The sequence below is a fragment of the Denticeps clupeoides genome, chromosome 9 (genome assembly GCF_900700375.1).
Source record: "Denticeps clupeoides chromosome 9, fDenClu1.1, whole genome shotgun sequence".
Classification (NCBI taxonomy): domain Eukaryota; kingdom Metazoa; phylum Chordata; class Actinopteri; order Clupeiformes; family Denticipitidae; genus Denticeps; species Denticeps clupeoides.
Window position 1 is genome coordinate 19,305,662 of NC_041715.1, and position 19,708 is coordinate 19,325,369.

General features: G+C 44.0%; 5 protein-coding genes across 5 annotated transcripts; 2 read left to right on the top strand and 3 right to left on the bottom strand.

The window, feature by feature from the left end:
* Window positions 1-261: 261 nt before the first annotated feature.
* On the bottom strand, window positions 262-14,145 carry LOC114797071 (histone H3-like). The gene is made up of 2 exons (XM_028991700.1): window positions 13,795-14,145; window positions 262-989 (listed from the first exon to the last, which is right to left on the bottom strand). The coding sequence occupies exons 1-2, from the start codon at window positions 14,143-14,145 to the stop codon at window positions 678-680; spliced, it is 663 nt and encodes a 220-aa protein (XP_028847533.1). The 3' UTR covers window positions 262-677.
* On the top strand, window positions 10,680-11,254 carry LOC114797082 (histone H4). The gene has a single exon (XM_028991713.1). The coding sequence runs from the start codon at window positions 10,717-10,719 to the stop codon at window positions 11,026-11,028; it is 312 nt and encodes a 103-aa protein (XP_028847546.1). The 5' UTR covers window positions 10,680-10,716; the 3' UTR covers window positions 11,029-11,254.
* On the top strand, window positions 11,920-12,309 carry LOC114797080 (histone H2B). Its single transcript, XM_028991710.1, has one exon. It carries the CDS (start codon window positions 11,927-11,929, stop codon window positions 12,299-12,301), a length of 375 nt encoding a protein of 124 aa, XP_028847543.1. The 5' UTR covers window positions 11,920-11,926; the 3' UTR covers window positions 12,302-12,309.
* A 707-nt stretch (window positions 14,146-14,852) lies between the features above and the next one.
* Window positions 14,853-15,249, bottom strand: LOC114796716 (histone H2A-like). The gene has a single exon (XM_028991163.1). The coding sequence runs from the start codon at window positions 15,228-15,230 to the stop codon at window positions 14,853-14,855; it is 378 nt and encodes a 125-aa protein (XP_028846996.1). The 5' UTR covers window positions 15,231-15,249.
* Window positions 15,250-15,817: 568 nt separating this feature from the next.
* Window positions 15,818-16,457, bottom strand: LOC114796721 (histone H1-like). Its single transcript, XM_028991172.1, has one exon. The coding sequence runs from the start codon at window positions 16,447-16,449 to the stop codon at window positions 15,829-15,831; it is 621 nt and encodes a 206-aa protein (XP_028847005.1). The 5' UTR covers window positions 16,450-16,457; the 3' UTR covers window positions 15,818-15,828.
* Window positions 16,458-19,708: the final 3,251 nt, after the last annotated feature.

Genomic DNA, 19,708 nt, shown 5'->3' on the forward strand with positions numbered 1-19,708 from the left:
AAGCATTAAAGCATTGATTTATTACTTCATGTATTTAATGTTGCCTGATCTTTACAAGCGAGTCGTCTTTACCTCTATTTTACAGTTAATAATAGAAGAATCTACATTTTCACTGTATGTCATTCTAACGTTAATTTAATTTCACGTAATTTAATAAAATAATGAGTCTTTGCACTAATACCTGCTGTCTCCATATATTGGTCTTAATGTAGTTTAGAAATTCTCCATAACAGCAGTTACAAAGACCATCCAGAGCCTCTGGGTTTATGTCTTAATAAGGGACATAATTGCAGTAAACGGGGTGTGAACCTGTGGTTTATAACCTTTTCTTATTAACAACGATCCTTTCATACATTCCATAAATTCTTTATTATTGTAGCGGACGAGCTCGGCGACGGAGAATGAAGATATGTGACATTAATCCAAGATGACAATACGGCCCCTGAATGTTCTCCATAACTCCCAACATCCAGGTAAAAGCCCAGTAAAATCACCAAATCTTCACGGTGGGTAGAATCTCGCCTCGCTACCCCCACAGGCGGCCTAAACAAGAGCTCTATAGTATTGAATAATTTATTAATTTTCCAAATTTGCACAAGACCAGAAAGCGCTTTTACTTGTACGTGTGTGTGGCTCTTAAAAGAGCCTTTGGGCTTTTTATTCGGTTCTTTGCTCGTTTAGCCGCCGAACCCGTACAGAGTGCGACCTTGACGTTTCAGCGCGTACACGACGTCCATGGCGGTGACGGTCTTCCTCTTGGCGTGCTCGGTGTAGGTCACAGCATCGCGGATCACGTTCTCCAGGAAAACCTTCAACACGCCACGAGTCTCCTCGTAGATCAGACCAGAAATGCGCTTCACGCCACCGCGGCGAGCGAGGCGACGGATGGCGGGTTTGGTGATTCCCTGGATGTTGTCGCGGAGAACTTTGCGGTGACGCTTGGCGCCTCCTTTCCCGAGTCCCTTTCCTCCCTTTCCTCGTCCAGACATCTTGTCAGATTGTCACAAAAACTGCAACTTGCGGAAGGAAGAGACTCGCTGGGGTTTAATGTACAAAGAGAGGACCTGATTGAAGCCAGGTTTGTGGGCCTGTCTCTGTCCACCCGTTTTGTAATAGGCTGCACATGAAAACAAGTGAAAACGTCACAGCCCCGCCTCCAGTCCGGAGCGTTTTCTTCAGTTCGATACAATGTAGATACAATGATGCTACAGTCGCTCTTACTGGTTAGTTTGTAACATTTTAACAGGAAAGTGTGTTTCAGGACATCGTCACTTCTGATAGGATTCTTCCTCACCAAAGTTACTGTATTTACCAGAGGTTTTAATAAGCTTTACTTTAAACTGATAAATAAACTTTACTTTAAACTTTTTTATATTAGTTTGTTTTTATTAATTGAACTGACGGGTAGAAAATTGTTCTCAGAAGGGTTCATTATTTTAAACAAAATCTAGTGGATTTTCTGTGATCTCACTCACCAGTTAAAACGGTGACGACAGAAACCATTCAAACTCATATCAGTATTTACAGGGACAGTCCTCCTGGTGACACTCAGGTTTAAGTGTCTTGCTCAGAGACACAATGGTAGTAAGTGGGGTTTGAACCTGTGACGTTGTGGCATTTTACATATACATATACAACATTTATCAGACGCCCTTATCCAGAGCGACTTACAATCAGTAGTTACAGGGACAGTCTCCCTGGAGCAACTTAAGGTTAAGTGTCTTGCTCAGGGACACAATGGCAGTAAGTGGGATTTGAACCCAGGTCTTCTGGTTCACAGGCGAGTGTCTTACCCACTAGGCTACTACCACCCATTTTGGTTTATAGGCGAATGTGTTATCCACAGAATATTAAATAGCCCATTTTATACTGAATTTTATACTGAAGAGAACTGACTCTGTAGAGTGATGTTTCAAGCACTGAGCACTGAAACATGAAGTGAAGTGATAGTCATTTTGAAACACTGCAGCACAACACATGGTGACACAACAAACTGTATCCTCTGCTTTTAACCATCACCTGTAGTGAGCAGTGGGAAGCGATGACATATGCCTGAGAAGCAGTGTGTGGGGACGGTGCTTTGCTCCACCTCAGTGGCACCTTGGTGGTTCGGGATCGATTTCTTTATCTGCTAAGCCACCACTGCCCTGTTTTTTATGTTGTGCATGTTTAAAAGATTTTTTAAATGATTTTTTTTCATTAGTGCTTTCCTTTATTGTGCTTAACTTGTAAGGTTATATATAATAAACATTTAAATTATATAGGACCCTTTATAACATTAATAACATGAAAATGACTGATGAACTCATCAGGCAAGTGTCAGTTCTGCAGTTCTACAATTTGAGCTGCAGGTGGCGGTCGAAGGCAGCACACTGCTGATCATGCAACACTGATTCCACGCCTGAAATCAGTGTTCACGGGGACGTTTTACTCATGCAAACCACAGTGTGACTCAACCAGAAGGAGATTAGTAACTTGTGTCTGATGAAGGACTAATGAGTAAAGCTTGTACTGAATCTACTGAACAAACTACCGTTTCTGATCAGAGCAAACTAGACTGTGATAAATGTTACTTTACTGAAACAAAAGTCTTTATTTACTGTTCCTAACATATTTTACATAACACCATAACAATTAACAATTATCACAATTCTTTTCAGTTCAAAGCAAAACAAATGTTGTAATGTAATTATGTAATTATCTTGCACTAAATGGTAAAATCACAGACGGGATTTTTGAGAAACCAAAAGGAAAATATGTAAGAAAATGTGTGATGCAAATTTAAAATACATGAAGGATGAACAATGTTGTGAAAAGGGAGGTAAGAAGAGGTTAAGACGTCTATTTAAGACGTCTACACCCTGTGGGGGGCTGTTTTGTGCTCCTCTATACCTACATTAAGGAACAATATTTAAACTTCTAACAACATACAGTAGCTCAATTAAGCGAGTATGAAGGACTTAAAATGGTCCAATAAACACAAATAACATTTCCAACAATGAGCTGCGTTTAGGTGTGTCTACAAAGCCACCAATTAAAACAGTGTCACGACGGCGAGCTGACGGGGAAGGAAGCGCAGAGGTGGGACATACTAGAAACAAGGATTTATTATAATAACAAATACACAGATTCAGATCATCTTGCTCTTCAGCAGCTACAAAGACATTTGTTTTTATGGTGAATATTTAAATATAGTTTTAAAGCTGTAAAAAATGAATTAATATATATATTTAATATATGCATAATTATGTTAAAAATAGCTTAGTCTTAATTATAATAATTGCAACTGGTTTATTTCATAAGTCAGGGCTGCTGGTTCAAGTGTTCTTTCAGTTTGGGTCATGGTCTGACCTCCATTGCTAAATTATGACTTCATGAAAACCTGTCAATGTCAAGACATTTTGCGCTTTCACCACTCTGGAGACCAACACTAATGCTAACCATACACTAGAATACTTGCAATGACAGAGGATCCAGTTGATTTCTCATTAAGATGAGATACAGACTGACTTCAGACAGCAATCAAGCCCAACTCCAGAAATATAACAATTCAGTAGTTAATGTGGAACATTGGAGTGAAATTGTTAACAGTTTTCCAGAGACAATCACCTCACCTTACATCTGAAATACTGATGTGGTTCACATTAGATACATATTTATGTTGGAATTATAGTCGCTTTTTTTTCTTTGCTTAGCAGGGGCAGTGGTGACCTAGTGGTTAAGGAAGCAGCCCCGTAAGCTTCGTGCTCAATTAACCTCGGCCAAAATCATGGAACACCCATGGAGTTGGTAAGTATATACTACATGACTATGCTACATGTCACCCTCATGTATAAATGTGTAAAACAGCAGTATTAAAATGTAAATGTAATATAAATAATATAATAACAGTCTTTGTTTGTGTTGAAACACAATGTGTCCTGAGTCAAAGTATAATTATCAGCTATTTTGCATATCTGCATTTATGTTAACTATGTTGGTAAAGCCACATAGTCTGCCCCTGCGGTATCTATTTTTTATATTATAATATACATTTTAAATCCGAATTTTTCGTCCAAAACTGTGACAGGTTAAAACAAGCACAGTATCATGTAGAGTCTATCGCATTTACTCACAGATTGCAAAACTTTGGAATTTTTGAATGTGTTAAAAATGTATTCCTCCTTTACCAATATATACCACTATTGTTGGCTGCTGGGATTTACTTAATGATCATAGTACAGCGAGTTGTATTTTGAGCTGTACTCATTGCAAACAACAGTGATTTTATACTTGAGGTAAACTAAGTGTTGTTGTGCTGTAACAAGTGGTGTGACGTTGCAGATCATGCGATGCATGAATGGAAATTTTGTGGAAGGTTATAATGATAACATGCTAAAAAAAAATGTACTTTGCCACAGTTGGCAAAAAACATTCTTAAAAAACGTTCTACCAAGTCATATTATTCTACCACCAATGTAATATGAAATGAGCTCCTTTCTTTAAAACCTGGCTAAAAAAGTATTGTTGGTAGTACAAACGATCCCCCTTCCCAATACTTGCTACTTATAAATAATAATACATTTTGAGTTTAAATTATTCAACGCCATTGACAATGCCATAATATCCCTTTTCAGAGTTCAAAGGTGGAGATGCAAGCAGTGTTTCTTCAAGGCACCTATTATTAAAATAAAAAGTTGAAGCATGGTCATTATGGTCAAAGACACTCTTATTCGGTCACATACTATGAAAACCTGTGATCGTTTAAAACATTATAACATTAACAGTAACATTAACAGGTTTCAGAATTGTTATTTTCAAACAAATATATACTGTATGCAACATTCAAATCTCATAAGAATCAAATGAATGACACACAGTGAAAGACTTTAAAGTTTAAGTATAATATAAAGTGAAGCGATTGTAACTTGTGATACATAGCAGCACAGCACATGGTGCAGAGAGTGAAATTTGTCCTCTGCATTTAACCCATCACCCTGAGTGAGTAGTGGGCAGCCATGACAGGCGCCCGGGGAGCAGTTTGTGGGGACGGTACTATGCTCAGTGGCACCTCAGTGGCACCTTGGCGGATTGGGATTCGAACCGGCAATCTCCTGATTACGGGGCCGCTTCCTTAAGGTAGTGAAATTAATAAGTATGAAGAACATTCAACTTATCTTGGAGATGCTGCCTTTAAATTATGACTTGTTTGAAGATGCCTCAAGAGAGGACTTGCAAGAAACAATAATTACAAGTTTGGCATTTGTCTTTTGAAGTTGGATGTCTTCTCACATGTACCAAGTTCAGCAATTAATGCGTTACTTCAAGACATTTCATTTTTACTTCTGCTGCATCACCCATCACAGCTGTTGACATTTTCAAAAAGCATACTGTTCAGATTAACCAGGTTACAATCCAGGAATTCATCCTTGCCATATCTACCATATCTACCTTTGGTAAAAGTTATAGCTAAAGGAGGTTCACTCGCATCTACCTTCAAACTTAAACAATATTGTGTGGAAAATTTTAAGGTTGTTTAAGGTCAAAAAAACATTTCAGTATTTTCCCTTACTGAGCTCTCCGCATAGTGTTCTTGGGTGTAAAGATATAATTGATAAACTTGTTGACAATTATACAGCCTTTTCTGCAAAGTCACAGGTATTTAAAGAAATTAGATAAGTCTAGGCCAAGGCCTAATAAATTATGGGGAGAAGTGGTATGCCCAACTACCACAAGCTGGGTGCACAATGCTTAATGATAAGAACTGTTTACTGGCCAGGCCTCAGCAGCCAGGAGCTGTGTTATGATGACAGATGTGTGATTACATTCACTTAACTTGCACATTAAAACTTAAAATTCAATTAAAATTTCAATTTCAAATCAAATTCAAATTGTATTTGTCACATACAGGGAGTGCAGGATTATTAGGCAAATGAGTATTTTGTCCACATCATCCTCTTCATGCATGTTGTCTTACTCCAAGCTGTATAGGCTCGAAAGCCTACTACCAATTAAACATATTAGGTGATGTGCATCTCTGTAATGAGAAGGGGTGTGGTCTAATGACATCAACACCCTATATCAGGTGTGCATAATTATTAGACAACTTCCTTTCCTTTGGCAAAATGGGTCAAAAGAAGGACTTGACAGGCTCAGAAATGTCAAAAATAGTGAGATATCTTGCAGAGGGATGCAGCACTCTTAAAATTGCAAAGCTTCTGAAGCGTGATCATCGAACAATCAAGTGTTTCATTCAAAATAGTCAACAGGGTCGCAAGAAGCATGTGGGAAAAACCAAGGTGCAAAATAACTGCCCATGAACTGAGAAAAGTCAAGCGTGCAGCTGCCAAGATGCCACTTGCCACCAGTTTGGGCATATTTCAGAGCTGCAACATCACTGGAGTGCCCAAAAGCACAAGGTGTGCAATACTCAGAGACATGGCCAAGGTAAGAAAGGCTGAAAGATGACCACCACTGAACAAGACACGTCAAGACTGGGCCAAGAAATATCTCAAGACCGATTTTTCTAAGGTTTTATGGACTGATGAGTCTTGATGGGCTAGATGGATTGGCCCGTGGCTGGATTGGTAAAGGGCAGAGAGCTCCAGTCTGACTCAGACGCCAGCAATGTGGAGGTGGAGTACTGGTTTGGGCTGGTATCATCAAAGATGAGCTTGTGGGGCCTTTTCGGGTTGCGGATGGAGTCAAGCTCAACTCCCAGTCCTACTGCCAGTTTCTGGTACAGGAAAACATGATTTTCATGCAGGACAATGCTCCATCACACGCGTCCAAGTACTCAACAGCGTGGCTGGCAAGAAAGGGTATAAAAGAAAAACTAATGACATGGCCTCCTTGTTCACCTGATCTGAACCCCATTGAGAACCTGTGGTCCATCATCAAATGTGAGATTTACAAAGAGTGAAAACAGTACACCTCTCTGAACAGTGTCTGGGAGGCTGTGGTTGCTGCTGCACGCAATGTTGATGGTGAACAGATCAAAACACTGACAGAATCCATGGATGGCAGGCTTTTGAGCGTCCTTGCAAAGAAAGGTGGCTATATTGGTCGCTGATTTTTTTTTGTTTTGTTTTTGAATGTCAGAAATGTATATTTGTGAATGTGGAGATGTTATATTGGTTTCACTGGTAAAAATAAATAATTGAAATGGGTATATATTTGTTTTTTGTTACGTTGCCTAATAATTATGCATTGTAATAGTCACCTGCACACACAGATATCCCCCTAAAATAGCTAAAAATAAAAACAAACTAAAAACTACTTCCAAAAACATTCAGCTTTGATATTAATTAGTTTTTTTTGGGTTCATTGAGAACATGGTTGTTCAATAATAAAATTATTCCTCAAAAATACAACTTGCCTCATAATTCTGCACTCCCTGTACACAGTCATACACAATATGATATGCAGTGAAATGCTTTAGCGACTGCTACAGACCACAGTATTGCAAAAATGAACATAATGCCTTTAACATAAAACATAAAATATGTGTAACAGATAGGGTGATGGTGTGCAAATGAGTGAAGTCAAAGTATGATGTGAAAAGTAAAAAAAAAAATAAAAAGAAAATTGTGCACGAGTAAAGTTTGTGCAAGATTCTGGGGGGATTGAGTCCAGAAGTTATTGAAAGTGCTGGAGTGTATTAGAGTTCTATCCTATGTAGTGTTGTGGTTGTTGAGAGCTCGTATGGCCTGCGGGAAGAAGCTACTTCGCATTCCCTCTGTGTTGGACTTCAGGGAGCGGAAGCGCTGATCGCAGCAGAGAGAAGAGTCCATTGTTGGGGTGGCTGAGGTCCTTCACTTTCTTCCTGGTCCTGGTCCAGCACCGCTTGCTGTAGATAGATTGAAGGTCAGGGAGCTTGGTACAGATGATGCGTTCGGCTGATCGAACCACCCTCTGGATGGTGCTGTTCCCGAACCAGGTTGAGATGTTTCCCGTTAGGATGCTCTCTATGGTGCAGGAGTAGAAGTTCCTGAGCACCTTGGAGGGCAGTCTAAAGTCTCTAAGGCATCTGAGGTGGTAGAGATGCTGCCGGGCCTTTTTCACCACGGTGTTGATATGACAGGACCATGACAGGTCCTGCATGATGTGAACACCGAGGTAACGGAAGCTGTCCACTCTCTCCACTGGGCTCCTGTTGATGACAGGGGTCTGGTAGGTCCTTTCCTCCTTGGTATTAAAGTCCACTATTAACTCCTTTGTCTTGCTGATGTTCAGGTGGTGATTGTTCCTCTGGCACCAGTTCACCAGATTTCCAATCTCATCCAGGTAGGCTGTCTCCTCGTTGTCAGAGATCAGGCCCACCACGACAGTGTCATCAGAAAACTTGATGATGGTGGTGGAGTTTAAGTGGCTGCACAGTCGTCGTTGTACAGAGAGTACAGCAGGGGGCTCAAAAAACAGCTCCAGTGCTGAGAGTGATGCTGGCTGTGACATTCAGGGGCAAGAAGAGCATTTGAGTGCAGAACAAAGGCAAGTTTCATGTCAAAACAGCTCAGGGAAAAGGTGTAAGCTGCATTGGTGTAAAAAAAAAAAAAAAGCTTGTATTTTGACTGCCAGGCTCCATCACTTCAATATGATCCCCCCCCCCCCCCAACAAATGTCCATCATCTGTTTAAGGCCATAGTTCATGTACAAATTATGTGGTAGTAGCCCAGTGGGACAACATTACAGGGACTGTTGCTCTGGTAGTAAACATGAATGTAGAAATTGCAAGGTGTCTTATATCATTGCACTTATATCTACGAAGCGCTTCACTCCTGAATACTCTAACAATCTTATCCTTTCTTTTCCATAAAAAAGATGAGGATAAAACTAAACACCCTCATCTGTTACCTAAAACAGAGCAGAGGAGACATACAGTAGGTGGCAATGCACATTAAATTTGGTGTCTCCTTTTGTTACATCCTTTCATCATTGGACACCTTGTTCAGAATGCAGAATTCTGAACAAGGAACATATCTTTATCATTAGCAACAAAACATCAGTTATTGATTGCATATAATATGCTTTGTCCTGACAATGAAAGGTCATTCTTAGATTTTGTGCAAGTCTCAGGGGGGTATTCCAGACAGCTTGGTTAACTTATCATTTGGTAAATCATTGCCTCTGGGTTTATTTACCCCAAGCCCGCATACCTTGAGCACGTCGGTTCCAAAACACCGGAGAAGAGCACCTTTAATTATCCTCCTATTGGTTAGAGTTAATGCACATGCATGGTACATACATAAAGATGTTTTTCAATGGATCACTGATTTAACGAGACAAAATGGAAAGTCACAGTGAGCTGCATACTTCACAGAAGCAGAGTTGGGGGTTTTAATGCACACATATGAAGAATTAAAGCCAATAATAAAAATAAATAAATAAAAAAAACTATACAACTGCATTGGCTAAAGAATAGCAAAAATAATGGCCAGAGGAATTTTTTTTATCACTATAAGAACATTTACTTTTTCTTGCCATTTAGTTCTTTAGATTAAAATAACCGTGAATATATGGTACCGTACTTAATGAGCTATATTCCTTCTGGACCCACCACCACCTCCCCTCACCCCATCTGAGGAGCTGGCTCTGTCTCTTAATAAAGGGCGACCAGTGGTTGCTGGTATTCCACACACACCATGCACCACAGGTAACAGTTTATTTGTATCATTTGTTTTTATGATATGACTTAATAAATTACTTTCTCTGTCTTTTAAAGGCTTTTGAACATGCTTAACCTTTTTATTCAGGCTTGCTTTATTGAACTGCATATGATGTATATGCTACTGTGACCTATTGTCATGTTTTTTTTCCTGCATGATTGGCATTATTGTAATCTTTGACAATTTTATGGGTTGTTTTTTCTTATAGATCCTGATATAGGGATTGTATTATTGGACCCTACAGAAATAATGCAGTCTGTCACAGTTGTAAGTGTTTTCTTGTCAGGAACATTTAGTTGCTTTTAGACATTTCGTTTTTTCTTTTTTCCAGATAATGTATACATTCATATTTCCACTGAAGGATGAAGAAGATGATGAAGAGTGACAGAAGTGGACAATGCTCCAGGGGGGGACAGTCCCTCTGGATAAGAGCATCTGATAAATGCTGTAAATGTAAAATGTTCATACAGTAATTTTTAATTGTCAAAACAATCAAATATGTTCTTGTTACAATTTCTGAATACAAAATATGTATTTTGTATGTATGTATGATACTACATATGACATATATAAACGGACAGAAAGATTTACATTTTCATGCAATTATGAAATGTTTGAATGATTTCTGCGTCAGTAAGAGGGGCATCAGCAGCAGTCCCAATGTTACTCAGTTCTCTGAAGGTACAGGCCATCACCCGCTGCAGACTTGGTGTAAATATTGGTAAGGTTCAGTAATAATAAATAAATAAAGTACAGCGTATGTTCGACTGTAATACATGGATCAGAAGTGACGATGTCCTGAAACACACTTTCCTGTTAAAAATGTTACAAACTAACCAGTAAGAGCGACTGTAGCATCATTGTATCTACATTGTATCGAACTGAAGAAAACGCTCCGGACTGGAGGCGGGGCTGTGACGTTGTCACGTGTTTTCATGTGCAGCCTATTACAAAACGGGTAGACAAAAACACACCCCACGGACCTGGCTTCACTGAGGTCCTCTCTTTGTACATTAAACCCCAGCGAGTCTCTTCCTCCCGCAAGTTGCAGTTTTTGTAACAATCTGACAAGATGTCTGGACGAGGAAAGGGAGGAAAGGGACTCGGGAAAGGAGGCGCCAAGCGTCACCGCAAAGTTCTCCGCGACAACATCCAGGGAATCACCAAACCCGCCATCCGTCGCCTCGCTCGCCGCGGTGGCGTGAAGCGCATTTCTGGTCTGATCTACGAGGAGACTCGTGGCGTGTTGAAGGTTTTCCTGGAGAACGTGATCCGCGATGCTGTGACCTACACCGAGCACGCCAAGAGGAAGACCGTCACCGCCATGGACGTCGTGTACGCGCTGAAACGTCAAGGTCGCACTCTGTACGGGTTCGGCGGCTAAACGAGCAGAGAACCGAATAAAAAGCCCAAAGGCTCTTTTAAGAGCCACACACACGTACAAGTAAAAGCGCTTTCTGGTCTTGTGCAGATTTGGAAAATTAATAAATTATTCAATACTATAGAGCTCTTGTTTAGGCCGCCTGTGGGGGTAGCGAGGCGAGATTCTACCCACCGTGAAGATTTGGTGATTTTACTGGGCTTTTACCTGGACGTTGGGAGTTATGGAGAACATTCAGGGGCCGTATTGTCATCTTGGATTAATGTCACATATCTTCATTCTCCGTCGCCGAGCTCGTCCGCTACAATAATAAAGAATTTATGGAATGTATGAAAGGATCGTTGTTAATAAGAAAAGGTTATAAACCACAGGTTCACACCCCGTTTACTGCAATTATGTCCCTTATTAAGACATAAACCCAGAGGCTCTGGATGGTCTTTGTAACTGCTGTTATGGAGAATTTCTAAACTACATTAAGACCAATATATGGAGACAGCAGGTATTAGTGCAAAGACTCATTATTTTATTAAATTATGTGAAATTAAATTAACGTTAGAATGACATACAGTGAAAATGTAGATTCTTCTATTATTAACTGTAAAATAGAGGTAAAGACGACTCGCTTGTAAAGATCAGGCAACATTAAATACATGAAGTAATAAATCAATGCTTTAATGCTTTATTTTCATAGATTTTAGTTAAAGTTTAAGGTAAAAAGAAACTCCGCCTTTGTCGAAAATGGGCGGGAAATGGAAGGAAATTAAAGGGGGGAACTTTTCCCTCCATAATATGAAAGCACCAATCAGGGCTGTCGGCTTGTTTCCATAGCAGCGAGTATAAAAGGATCGGCGGTGGCGGGGAGCGTTTCAGTTGTTTCGAGGTCGGAATCGAGACGATTAACATGCCTGAACCCGCCAAGTCCGCGCCCAAGAAGGGCTCCAAGAAAGCCGTGACCAAGACGGCCGCCAAGGGAGGAAAGAAGCGCAGAAAGTCCAGGAAGGAGAGCTACGCCATCTACGTGTACAAGGTTCTGAAGCAGGTCCACCCCGACACCGGCATCTCCTCCAAGGCGATGGGCATCATGAACTCGTTCGTCAACGACATCTTCGAGCGCATCGCTGGCGAGGCTTCTCGTCTGGCGCATTACAACAAGCGCTCCACCATCTCGTCCAGGGAGATCCAGACCGCCGTCCGCCTGCTGCTCCCCGGAGAGCTGGCTAAACACGCGGTGTCTGAGGGAACCAAGGCGGTGACCAAATACACCAGCTCCAAGTAACCCGTGGCTGCAACGCCGCACAACACAAAGGCTCTTTTAAGAGCCGCACACGTGTTCAGATAAAACGCGCTTCCGTTTTACATTTGTAGGAGCTCATACATGTAGTATTATGATCTAATAGAGCGTTATTAATACCCATTCAAAATTTCAATGTGAAAGTGGGAAAAAGATCATAAGTTTTCCTGATTACATTGCCAAAAAAGGGGTTTTCTGGTTTAAGGGTGATTGTGACCCCACTAGGCTACTGGCACCCAATAAACACATTAAGATTTTTGCTCATAATAAGGACATATTGTGAATAAGGATGGCTCAAAACTATGTACAGAGAAAACTAAGCAGACATATTTTAATCTCCAAGACACATTGTAACATGTATGTTGGACTGGTAGAAAGAAATATCTCTGAACTCGCATGTTCTCTGGAATAGTTATTTGATCAGTATTTACAGGGACAGTCCCCCTGGAGACACACAGGGATAAGTGTTTTGCTCAGGAGTGGAGTTATTATTAGTCACATCTGAACAATGAACTGGACACACAACTCAGGGCCCTCTCTTGATTCTGTGGTGGCTTTAAACATCTTGAAAATGAGGATAAACAGCACAGCACGGGATGAGCGCTTGGCCACCACTGCTGCCGGTGTGGTCTGCTGGGGACAGGAGGAGACTGAACAGGCTGATCTGGAGGGCCGGCTCCATTCTAGGATGCCCTCTGGATCCAGTGGAGGTGGTGAGAGACAGGCGAATGGTGGACAACATCTCCAGGCTGAGAGTACGATCTCTAAAGTGCAATATGTCTATCTACCCACTGGGTATGTATATATATATATTATAACTCACATTTTTCCTATTACAGTACAGTGAACTGTTTTTTGCTGCTCTTATCTTGAACCGTCCACTTCCTGCCTCGACAGTGTAAATATCCTACTTATATATTTACATTTAAGGCATTTGGCAGATGTCTTTATCCAGAGAGACTTACAACGTGCTTTCGAGGTATCATCATCATTCCACCACCGAGGGGCCAAGACGGAGAAGAGTCTAGAGGTGTGAGGTGTAATAAGGGCTGTGAGGTAGGATGGTGCTACTCCATGTTTGGCTTTGTAGGCCAGCATCAGTATTTTGAATCTGATGCATGCAGCTACTGGGAGCCAGTGGAGGGAACGTAGCAGACGGGTGGTGTGGGAGAATTTGGGAAGGTTGAAGAGCGGTCTTGCTGCTACATTTTGTAGGATCTTTTCTTATGCACTTGTATAAATTTACTAGACGTCCTTATGCATGACCTCACTAATAGTCGTTCTCTCACCACTTGGTGAAAGTTAATTTAAGCTTTAACTAATTTAACACCTGTGCAGAAATACTCGCTTTTATACCAATATGAAAGCGGCTCTTAAAAGAGCCTTTTTGTTGGTTGTCGCATGTCGCGCTGGTGACGTTAAGCGCGCTCTCCGCGGATGCGGCGGGCCAGCTGGATGTCCTTGGGCATGATGGTCACCCTCTTGGCGTGGATGGCGCACAGGTTGGTGTCCTCGAACAGGCCGACCAGATACGCCTCGCTGGCCTCCTGGAGAGCCATGACCGCGGAGCTCTGGAAGCGCAGGTCGGTCTTGAAGTCCTGAGCGATTTCTCTCACCAGGCGCTGGAAGGGCAGCTTGCGGATCAGCAGCTCAGTCGATTTCTGGTAGCGGCGGATCTCCCTCAGGGCGACAGTTCCAGGCCTGTAGCGGTGGGGCTTCTTCACGCCGCCGGTGGCCGGAGCGCTTTTACGCGCGGCCTTTGTGGCGAGCTGCTTCCTGGGAGCTTTTCCTCCGGTGGACTTGCGAGCGGTCTGCTTGGTTCTGGCCATGACGTCAGCACTGTTCCCTCACTCAACCAGGAAAGAATGAGTTCGTTCAGCTCGACATGCCTCTTTATACCCGATCCGCCCGAGCCCGAGAAATGGGCGGAGCCACGACCGCCCCACCTCCATTTATACTGCTGGGACTAACAAGCTAATTAAAACGAATAATTATTATTTTACTATTCATAACACCTACATAATTATGAATGTGGTGAAGGTAAAATTATTTATGTCCAATTAATGTACATGTGTGTCTTGCTCACATGTAAGATTTGAACCTTGGTCTTCTGGTTCATACGTGTTGCCCAGAGACACTGGACTACTAGCACGGTCAATTCAAGATTAATTGCTAGTGAAAATTCGCTGAAAACTAATTTTATTCCAAAAAGGTGTTTTACAGCTCTGTAATTATTTCAACACAAATATCTGCAAGTGAAATAGTTCATTATAATAACGTGCACTCCGCTTTTATTAAGGGGAATGTGAACGTCTAATATAAACCAAACGAGGACTTTGTATGCAAATCAGCCGAATGTCGCAAGTGCTTGTGGGACAACTTGTGGAGCTGCATTCTGACTTATTTCAAGCCTTTGTCGGCGTTCCTGGTTCTAGTAAATAAAAAGCTGAATACTACAACGGTAGAAGTTGCGCTTTTGGGAGGAAGTGTGTGGCTCTTAAAAGAGCCTTTGATGCGCGTTGGAAGTTCCGGCGCTTTATTTGGCCTTCTCGGTCTTCTTGGGCAGCAGCACGGCCTGGATGTTGGGCAGGACGCCGCCCTGAGCGATGGTCACGCCGCCCAGCAGCTTGTTGAGCTCCTCGTCGTTGCGCACAGCGAGCTGCAGGTGACGCGGGATGATGCGGGTCTTCTTGTTGTCGCGGGCCGCGTTCCCAGCCAACTCCAGGATCTCAGCGGTCAGGTACTCGAGCACCGCGGCCAAGTAAACAGGAGCGCCGGCACCAACGCGCTCCGCGTAGTTCCCTTTCCGCAGCAGCCTGTGCACACGGCCCACAGGAAACTGCAGGCCGGCTCTGGAAGAGCGGGTCTTCGCCTTAGCGCGCGCTTTACCGCCGGTCTTGCCTCGTCCGCTCATCTTGTCGTTCTACGATGTTCGTTCAGGAAACAAAGTAACGCTGAACCACGCGGAGCTCTTCTTATAGGAAACGGCTCAGTGTCCTGATTGGCTCAAAATTTCGGCCAATCCTGTATGAAGTCCCGCCTCCTTACATTCACTCATTTGACCGCGCTTTACGTTCCAATGAGTTTAGCGACACAATTTGAAATATTCTAATCATTAAAATAGTTAATATATTTTTAATCAAGATATATTATTATTTACTATATTCACTTGATATTTAGAAGCTCCGTAAATGCCGGAATCGCTCCTTCCGCGAGAAGATAGACGTGTTTTAGTATTAGTTTGGTATTCTAGTTCAGTGGAAAGTAAAACTGATCAGCATGACTGTCCCCTCCTTCACAAATTGTCACCGCATGGGGACATGGTGGCGCAGGCAGCTGTGAAAATGAATTTTGATATTTAGATTTATAGATGTCTTTGTCGTGTGGGGAGAATAATGAAGTTTCACATCTTTTTAGCCATGATTATGTGTGGGGGGTCGAACAGACGCGCCTTTTCTGGAAATCAGTGTGTGGCTCTTAAAAGAGCCTTTGAGTAAAAAAGCAGCAGGAATTTACTTCTTCTTGGCCGCCGCCTTCTTCGGTTTGCTGCTTCTGGGTTTGGCCGCTTTGGGCTTGGCGACCTTCGCCTTTTTGGGGCTCTTGGCCGCTTTCTTGGCTGCGGCGGGCTTCTTGGCTGCTTTCTTGGGACTCTTGGTCGCCGCCTTCTTGGCTGCTGCCGCGGGCTTCTTGACTTTCTTGGGCGACTTCTTGGCGGCGGGCTTCTTCGCCGCGACCTTCTTGGCCGCGGCGGGCTTCTTCGCGGCCACCTTCTTCGCCTTAGGAGCCGCCTTCTTGGCGGCGGGCTTCTTCTTGGGCTCCGCCTGGTTCTTGTTCAGCTTGAAGGAGCCCGAGGCGCCGGTGCCCTTGGTCTGCACCAGAGTCCCCTTGGTGACCAGGTTCTTGATGGCCACCTTGACCCGGGAGTTGTTCTTCTCCACGTCGTAGCCGCCGGCAGCCAGCGCCTTCTTCAGGGCGGCCAGAGACACTCCGCTCCGCTCCTTGGAAGCGGACACGGCTTTGACGATCAGCTCGACGGCGCCGGGTCCCGCCTTCTTGGGCTTCTTGGCCGCGGCCTTCTTCTTGGGCGACTTTGGCGGCGCCGCGGCCGCTGGAGCTGGAGCTTCTTCTGCCATGTGGAGAGGTTCGGAGACGCGGGGAACAATGACGCAGCGCGCGGGGAGCTGCGCTCTTCAACGCGCCGTGAGAACCGTGTAGAAGCAGCTTCCGCCAGTGGAGCCTCCGCTGTGTTTCCTCCTCTCCGCATATCGGGCAAAAAGCGCGTCGCCGCCCGAGCGCCGAGTCACGGAACGTTGTGGGCAGGAAGCCGGGATCTTCATCCTTCAGCTGGATGGCGCGGTGCGCGGCGGAGAGCGGATTTTATCCCGCAGGAAAGCCGCAGAACACGTAGTTCCGCCCGGAGAGACGGAAGGACGGGCGGCGCTCCTTCATTTTGCCCTTTAAATGTGTTGGAATGAAGATGTCGGCCGCGGACTGTGGACGGGCTGTTGTCACTGGTCCTCGGCCACCGACCGCTGGTCAGCTGAGTTGAAGGAGAGCGCGGGGACCGAGGAAGAGGAGCTGCGGTGACGCGGTGAAGCACAGAGGAAGAGGTCACATCCCGACATGTCATCAGAGCTTCATACTTTATCAGCATTGATCAGCAGAAGTAAACACAATACAACTCGAATATAATAGGTGTGTGTGTTCCTGTCAGGTAAACCTGGACACCTCCTTCCTTCTCATTTTCCTACAATTCCTGGTCCATGGCTGTACAGAGAAGGATGGGTTCCCCTGCTGAGCCTTAATTCCTCTTGAGGTTTCTTTGCTCAGTTTTACACAAATAAAAACTTAGTTTAAGTTATTGTGCGGGCTAGTCTTTCAGTTGACATATGGAATTAGATGGAAAATAAAGTCTTTATAAATGTTGTCACAAACCTGTAATATTATTAAAGTTTATATCAGTCACCCTGACACTAACCAATCCGGATTAAGGAAGGTGTGAACAGGAACAGGCAAGGGTGAATCTGTGAAAGTGAAGTGTTTGTCACATGTGATACACAGCACACGGTGCACACAGTGAAACTCGTCCTCTGCATTTAAACCATCACCCTGGGTGAGCAGTGGGCAGCCATGACAGGCACCTGGGGAGCAGTGTGTGGGGACGGTACCTTGGCAGTTCGGGCTTCGAAAGCGTCCGTGGTTAAGTGGTTAAGGAAGCGGCCCCTTAATCTGATTACGGCCCCATTATCAGAAGGTTGCCGGTTAGAATCCCGAGCCGCCAAGGTGCCACTGAGCAAAGCACCGTCCCCACACACTGCTCCCTGGGTGCCTATCATGGGTGCCCACTAATTCGTGCTGTGCTGTGTATCACAATGATAATCACTTCAAGAAAGCAAAGAAGTGCAGGACAGATAAGTATTATATGAGGTCTACGTACATTTTATTAGATTAGATTAGATTAGATTCAACTTTATTGTCATTACACATGTACAAGTACAGGGCAACGAAATGTAGTTTAGGTCTAACCAGAAGTGCAATAAGCAGCAAGTGCAGGATACAGTTCAAATAAATTATATATATACATAAAGTGATATGTGCAGTACAAAGTGATATGTGCAGTACAAAGTGATAGTACAGTGCAGTGATTATCAGGAGTGTATGGGGGGGGGGCAGAGGAGTTCAGCAAGGAAACAGCTCTGGGAAAAAAGCTGTTCCTAAGTCTGATGGTTCTTGTCCGTGGTAGCCTGAACCGTCTGCCTGAAGGCAGGAGAGAGAACAGTTCGTGGGCCGGGTGGGAGGAGTCCTTAAGAATACTGTGAGCTCGACGCAGACAGTGCTTCCTCTGGATTTCCTCAATGGATGGAAGTGGAGTCCCTGTGATGCGCTGGGCAGTTTTCACCACCCGCTGCATCGCCTTACGCTCAGCAACAGTGCAGCTTCCATACCAAACTGTGAGACAGCTGGTAAGGATGCTCTCTATTGTAGAGCGGTAAAAGTTCAACAGGATGGTAGTGGGTAGCTTGTTCTTTTTTAATGTTCTCAAGAAGAAGAGGCGCTGGTGAGCCTTCTTGACCAGGCTGGAGGTGTTAATGCTCCAGGACAGGTCCTCTGAGATGTGGGTCCCCAGGAACTTGAAGGATGTAACAGGCTGCACAGTCATCCCATTGATGTGGATGGGATCATGCGAGCCTCTTCTCTCCCTCCTGAAGTCCACAATGAGCTCCTTGGTCTTGGTGGTGTTTAGGAGAAGGTTATTTTCTGTGCACCAAGTGGCCAGATGCTGGACCTCCTCCCTGTAGGCAGTCTCATCGTTGTTGTCGATGAGACCTATCACCGTGGTGTCATCTGCAAACTTAATAACGGAGTTTGATCCATACATAGGTCGGCAGTCATGGGTGAAGAGGGAGTAGAGGAAGGGGCTCAGCACACAGCCCTGTGGTACACCAGTGTTGAGCGTGACGGTAGTGGAGCGGATGTGGCCTGACCTTACATGCTGTGGTCTGCTGGTCAGAAAGTCCATAATCCAGTTGCAAAGTGAGGTGTTGATGTCCAAGTTTGTCTAAGTCTAAGTTTAGAGATTAGTTTAGAGGGGATGACAGTGTTAAATGCTGAGCTGAAATCAACAAACAGCATCCGTGCATAGGTGTTTTGCTTGTCCAGGTGTGTGAGTACAGAGTGCAGCGCTATGGAGACTGCATCCTCTGTGCTCCTATTGCTACGGTACGCAAACTGGTGTGGGTCCAGAGTTGGTGGGAGAAAGTCCCTCAGATGTGCCAGGACTAACCGCTCGAAGCACTTCATGATTATGGGTGTAAGTGCTATAGGGCGGTAGTCATTCAGGCATGTTGGGCTAGAATGTTTCGGCACTGGTACAATGGAGGTGGATTTGAGGCATGTTGGAACAGCTGCTTGGGCGAGGGACATGTTAAAAATGTCTGTGAATACACCAGCGAGCTGCTCTGCAATGGCCTGAATGCCCTGCCACAAGCGTCGAGGATCAGCATTGGAGAAGTACTCCTCTAGCTTTAGTTTGTAGCAGTGCTTGGCTTTTTTGATGCCCCTCTTCAGGTTCGCCCTGGAAATGCCGTAGGCCTGTGCATCACCCGATCTGAAGGCATTGTTGCATGCCTTCAGCAGGAGACACACCTCCTTGTTCATCCAAGGCTTCTGATTAGGGTATGTGGTGATCTGTTTCTGAGTAGTAACCGTGTCTATGGTGGTGTTAATGTAGTTCAGAACAGAGGAGGTGTAGATGTCGATGTCCGTGTGAGAGCCACAGGTGGCCTGTGAAGCAAAACATACTCCAGTCTGTGTGTTGGAACCTGTCCTGGAGTGTGATGTCAGCCCCCGCTGGCCACACCTTGATGGTCCTCACTGATTTATCATATTCAT

Excerpts from the sequence above, each read along its gene's own strand:
- LOC114797082 (XM_028991713.1), top strand. The coding sequence starts at position 10,717 with ATGTCTGGACGAGGAAAGGGAGGAAAGGGACTCGGGAAAGGAGGCGCC.
- LOC114797080 (XM_028991710.1), top strand. The coding sequence starts at position 11,927 with ATGCCTGAACCCGCCAAGTCCGCGCCCAAGAAGGGCTCCAAGAAAGCC.
- LOC114797071 (XM_028991700.1), bottom strand. The coding sequence starts at position 14,145 with ATGGCCAGAACCAAGCAGACCGCTCGCAAGTCCACCGGAGGAAAAGCT. Across the intron at positions 990-13,794 it reads GCGCCATCCACGCCAAGAGG|ATGTCTGGACGAGGAAAGGG; the intron begins GTGACCATCATG and ends CAATCTGACAAG.
- LOC114796716 (XM_028991163.1), bottom strand. The coding sequence starts at position 15,230 with ATGAGCGGACGAGGCAAGACCGGCGGTAAAGCGCGCGCTAAGGCGAAG.
- LOC114796721 (XM_028991172.1), bottom strand. The coding sequence starts at position 16,449 with ATGGCAGAAGAAGCTCCAGCTCCAGCGGCCGCGGCGCCGCCAAAGTCG.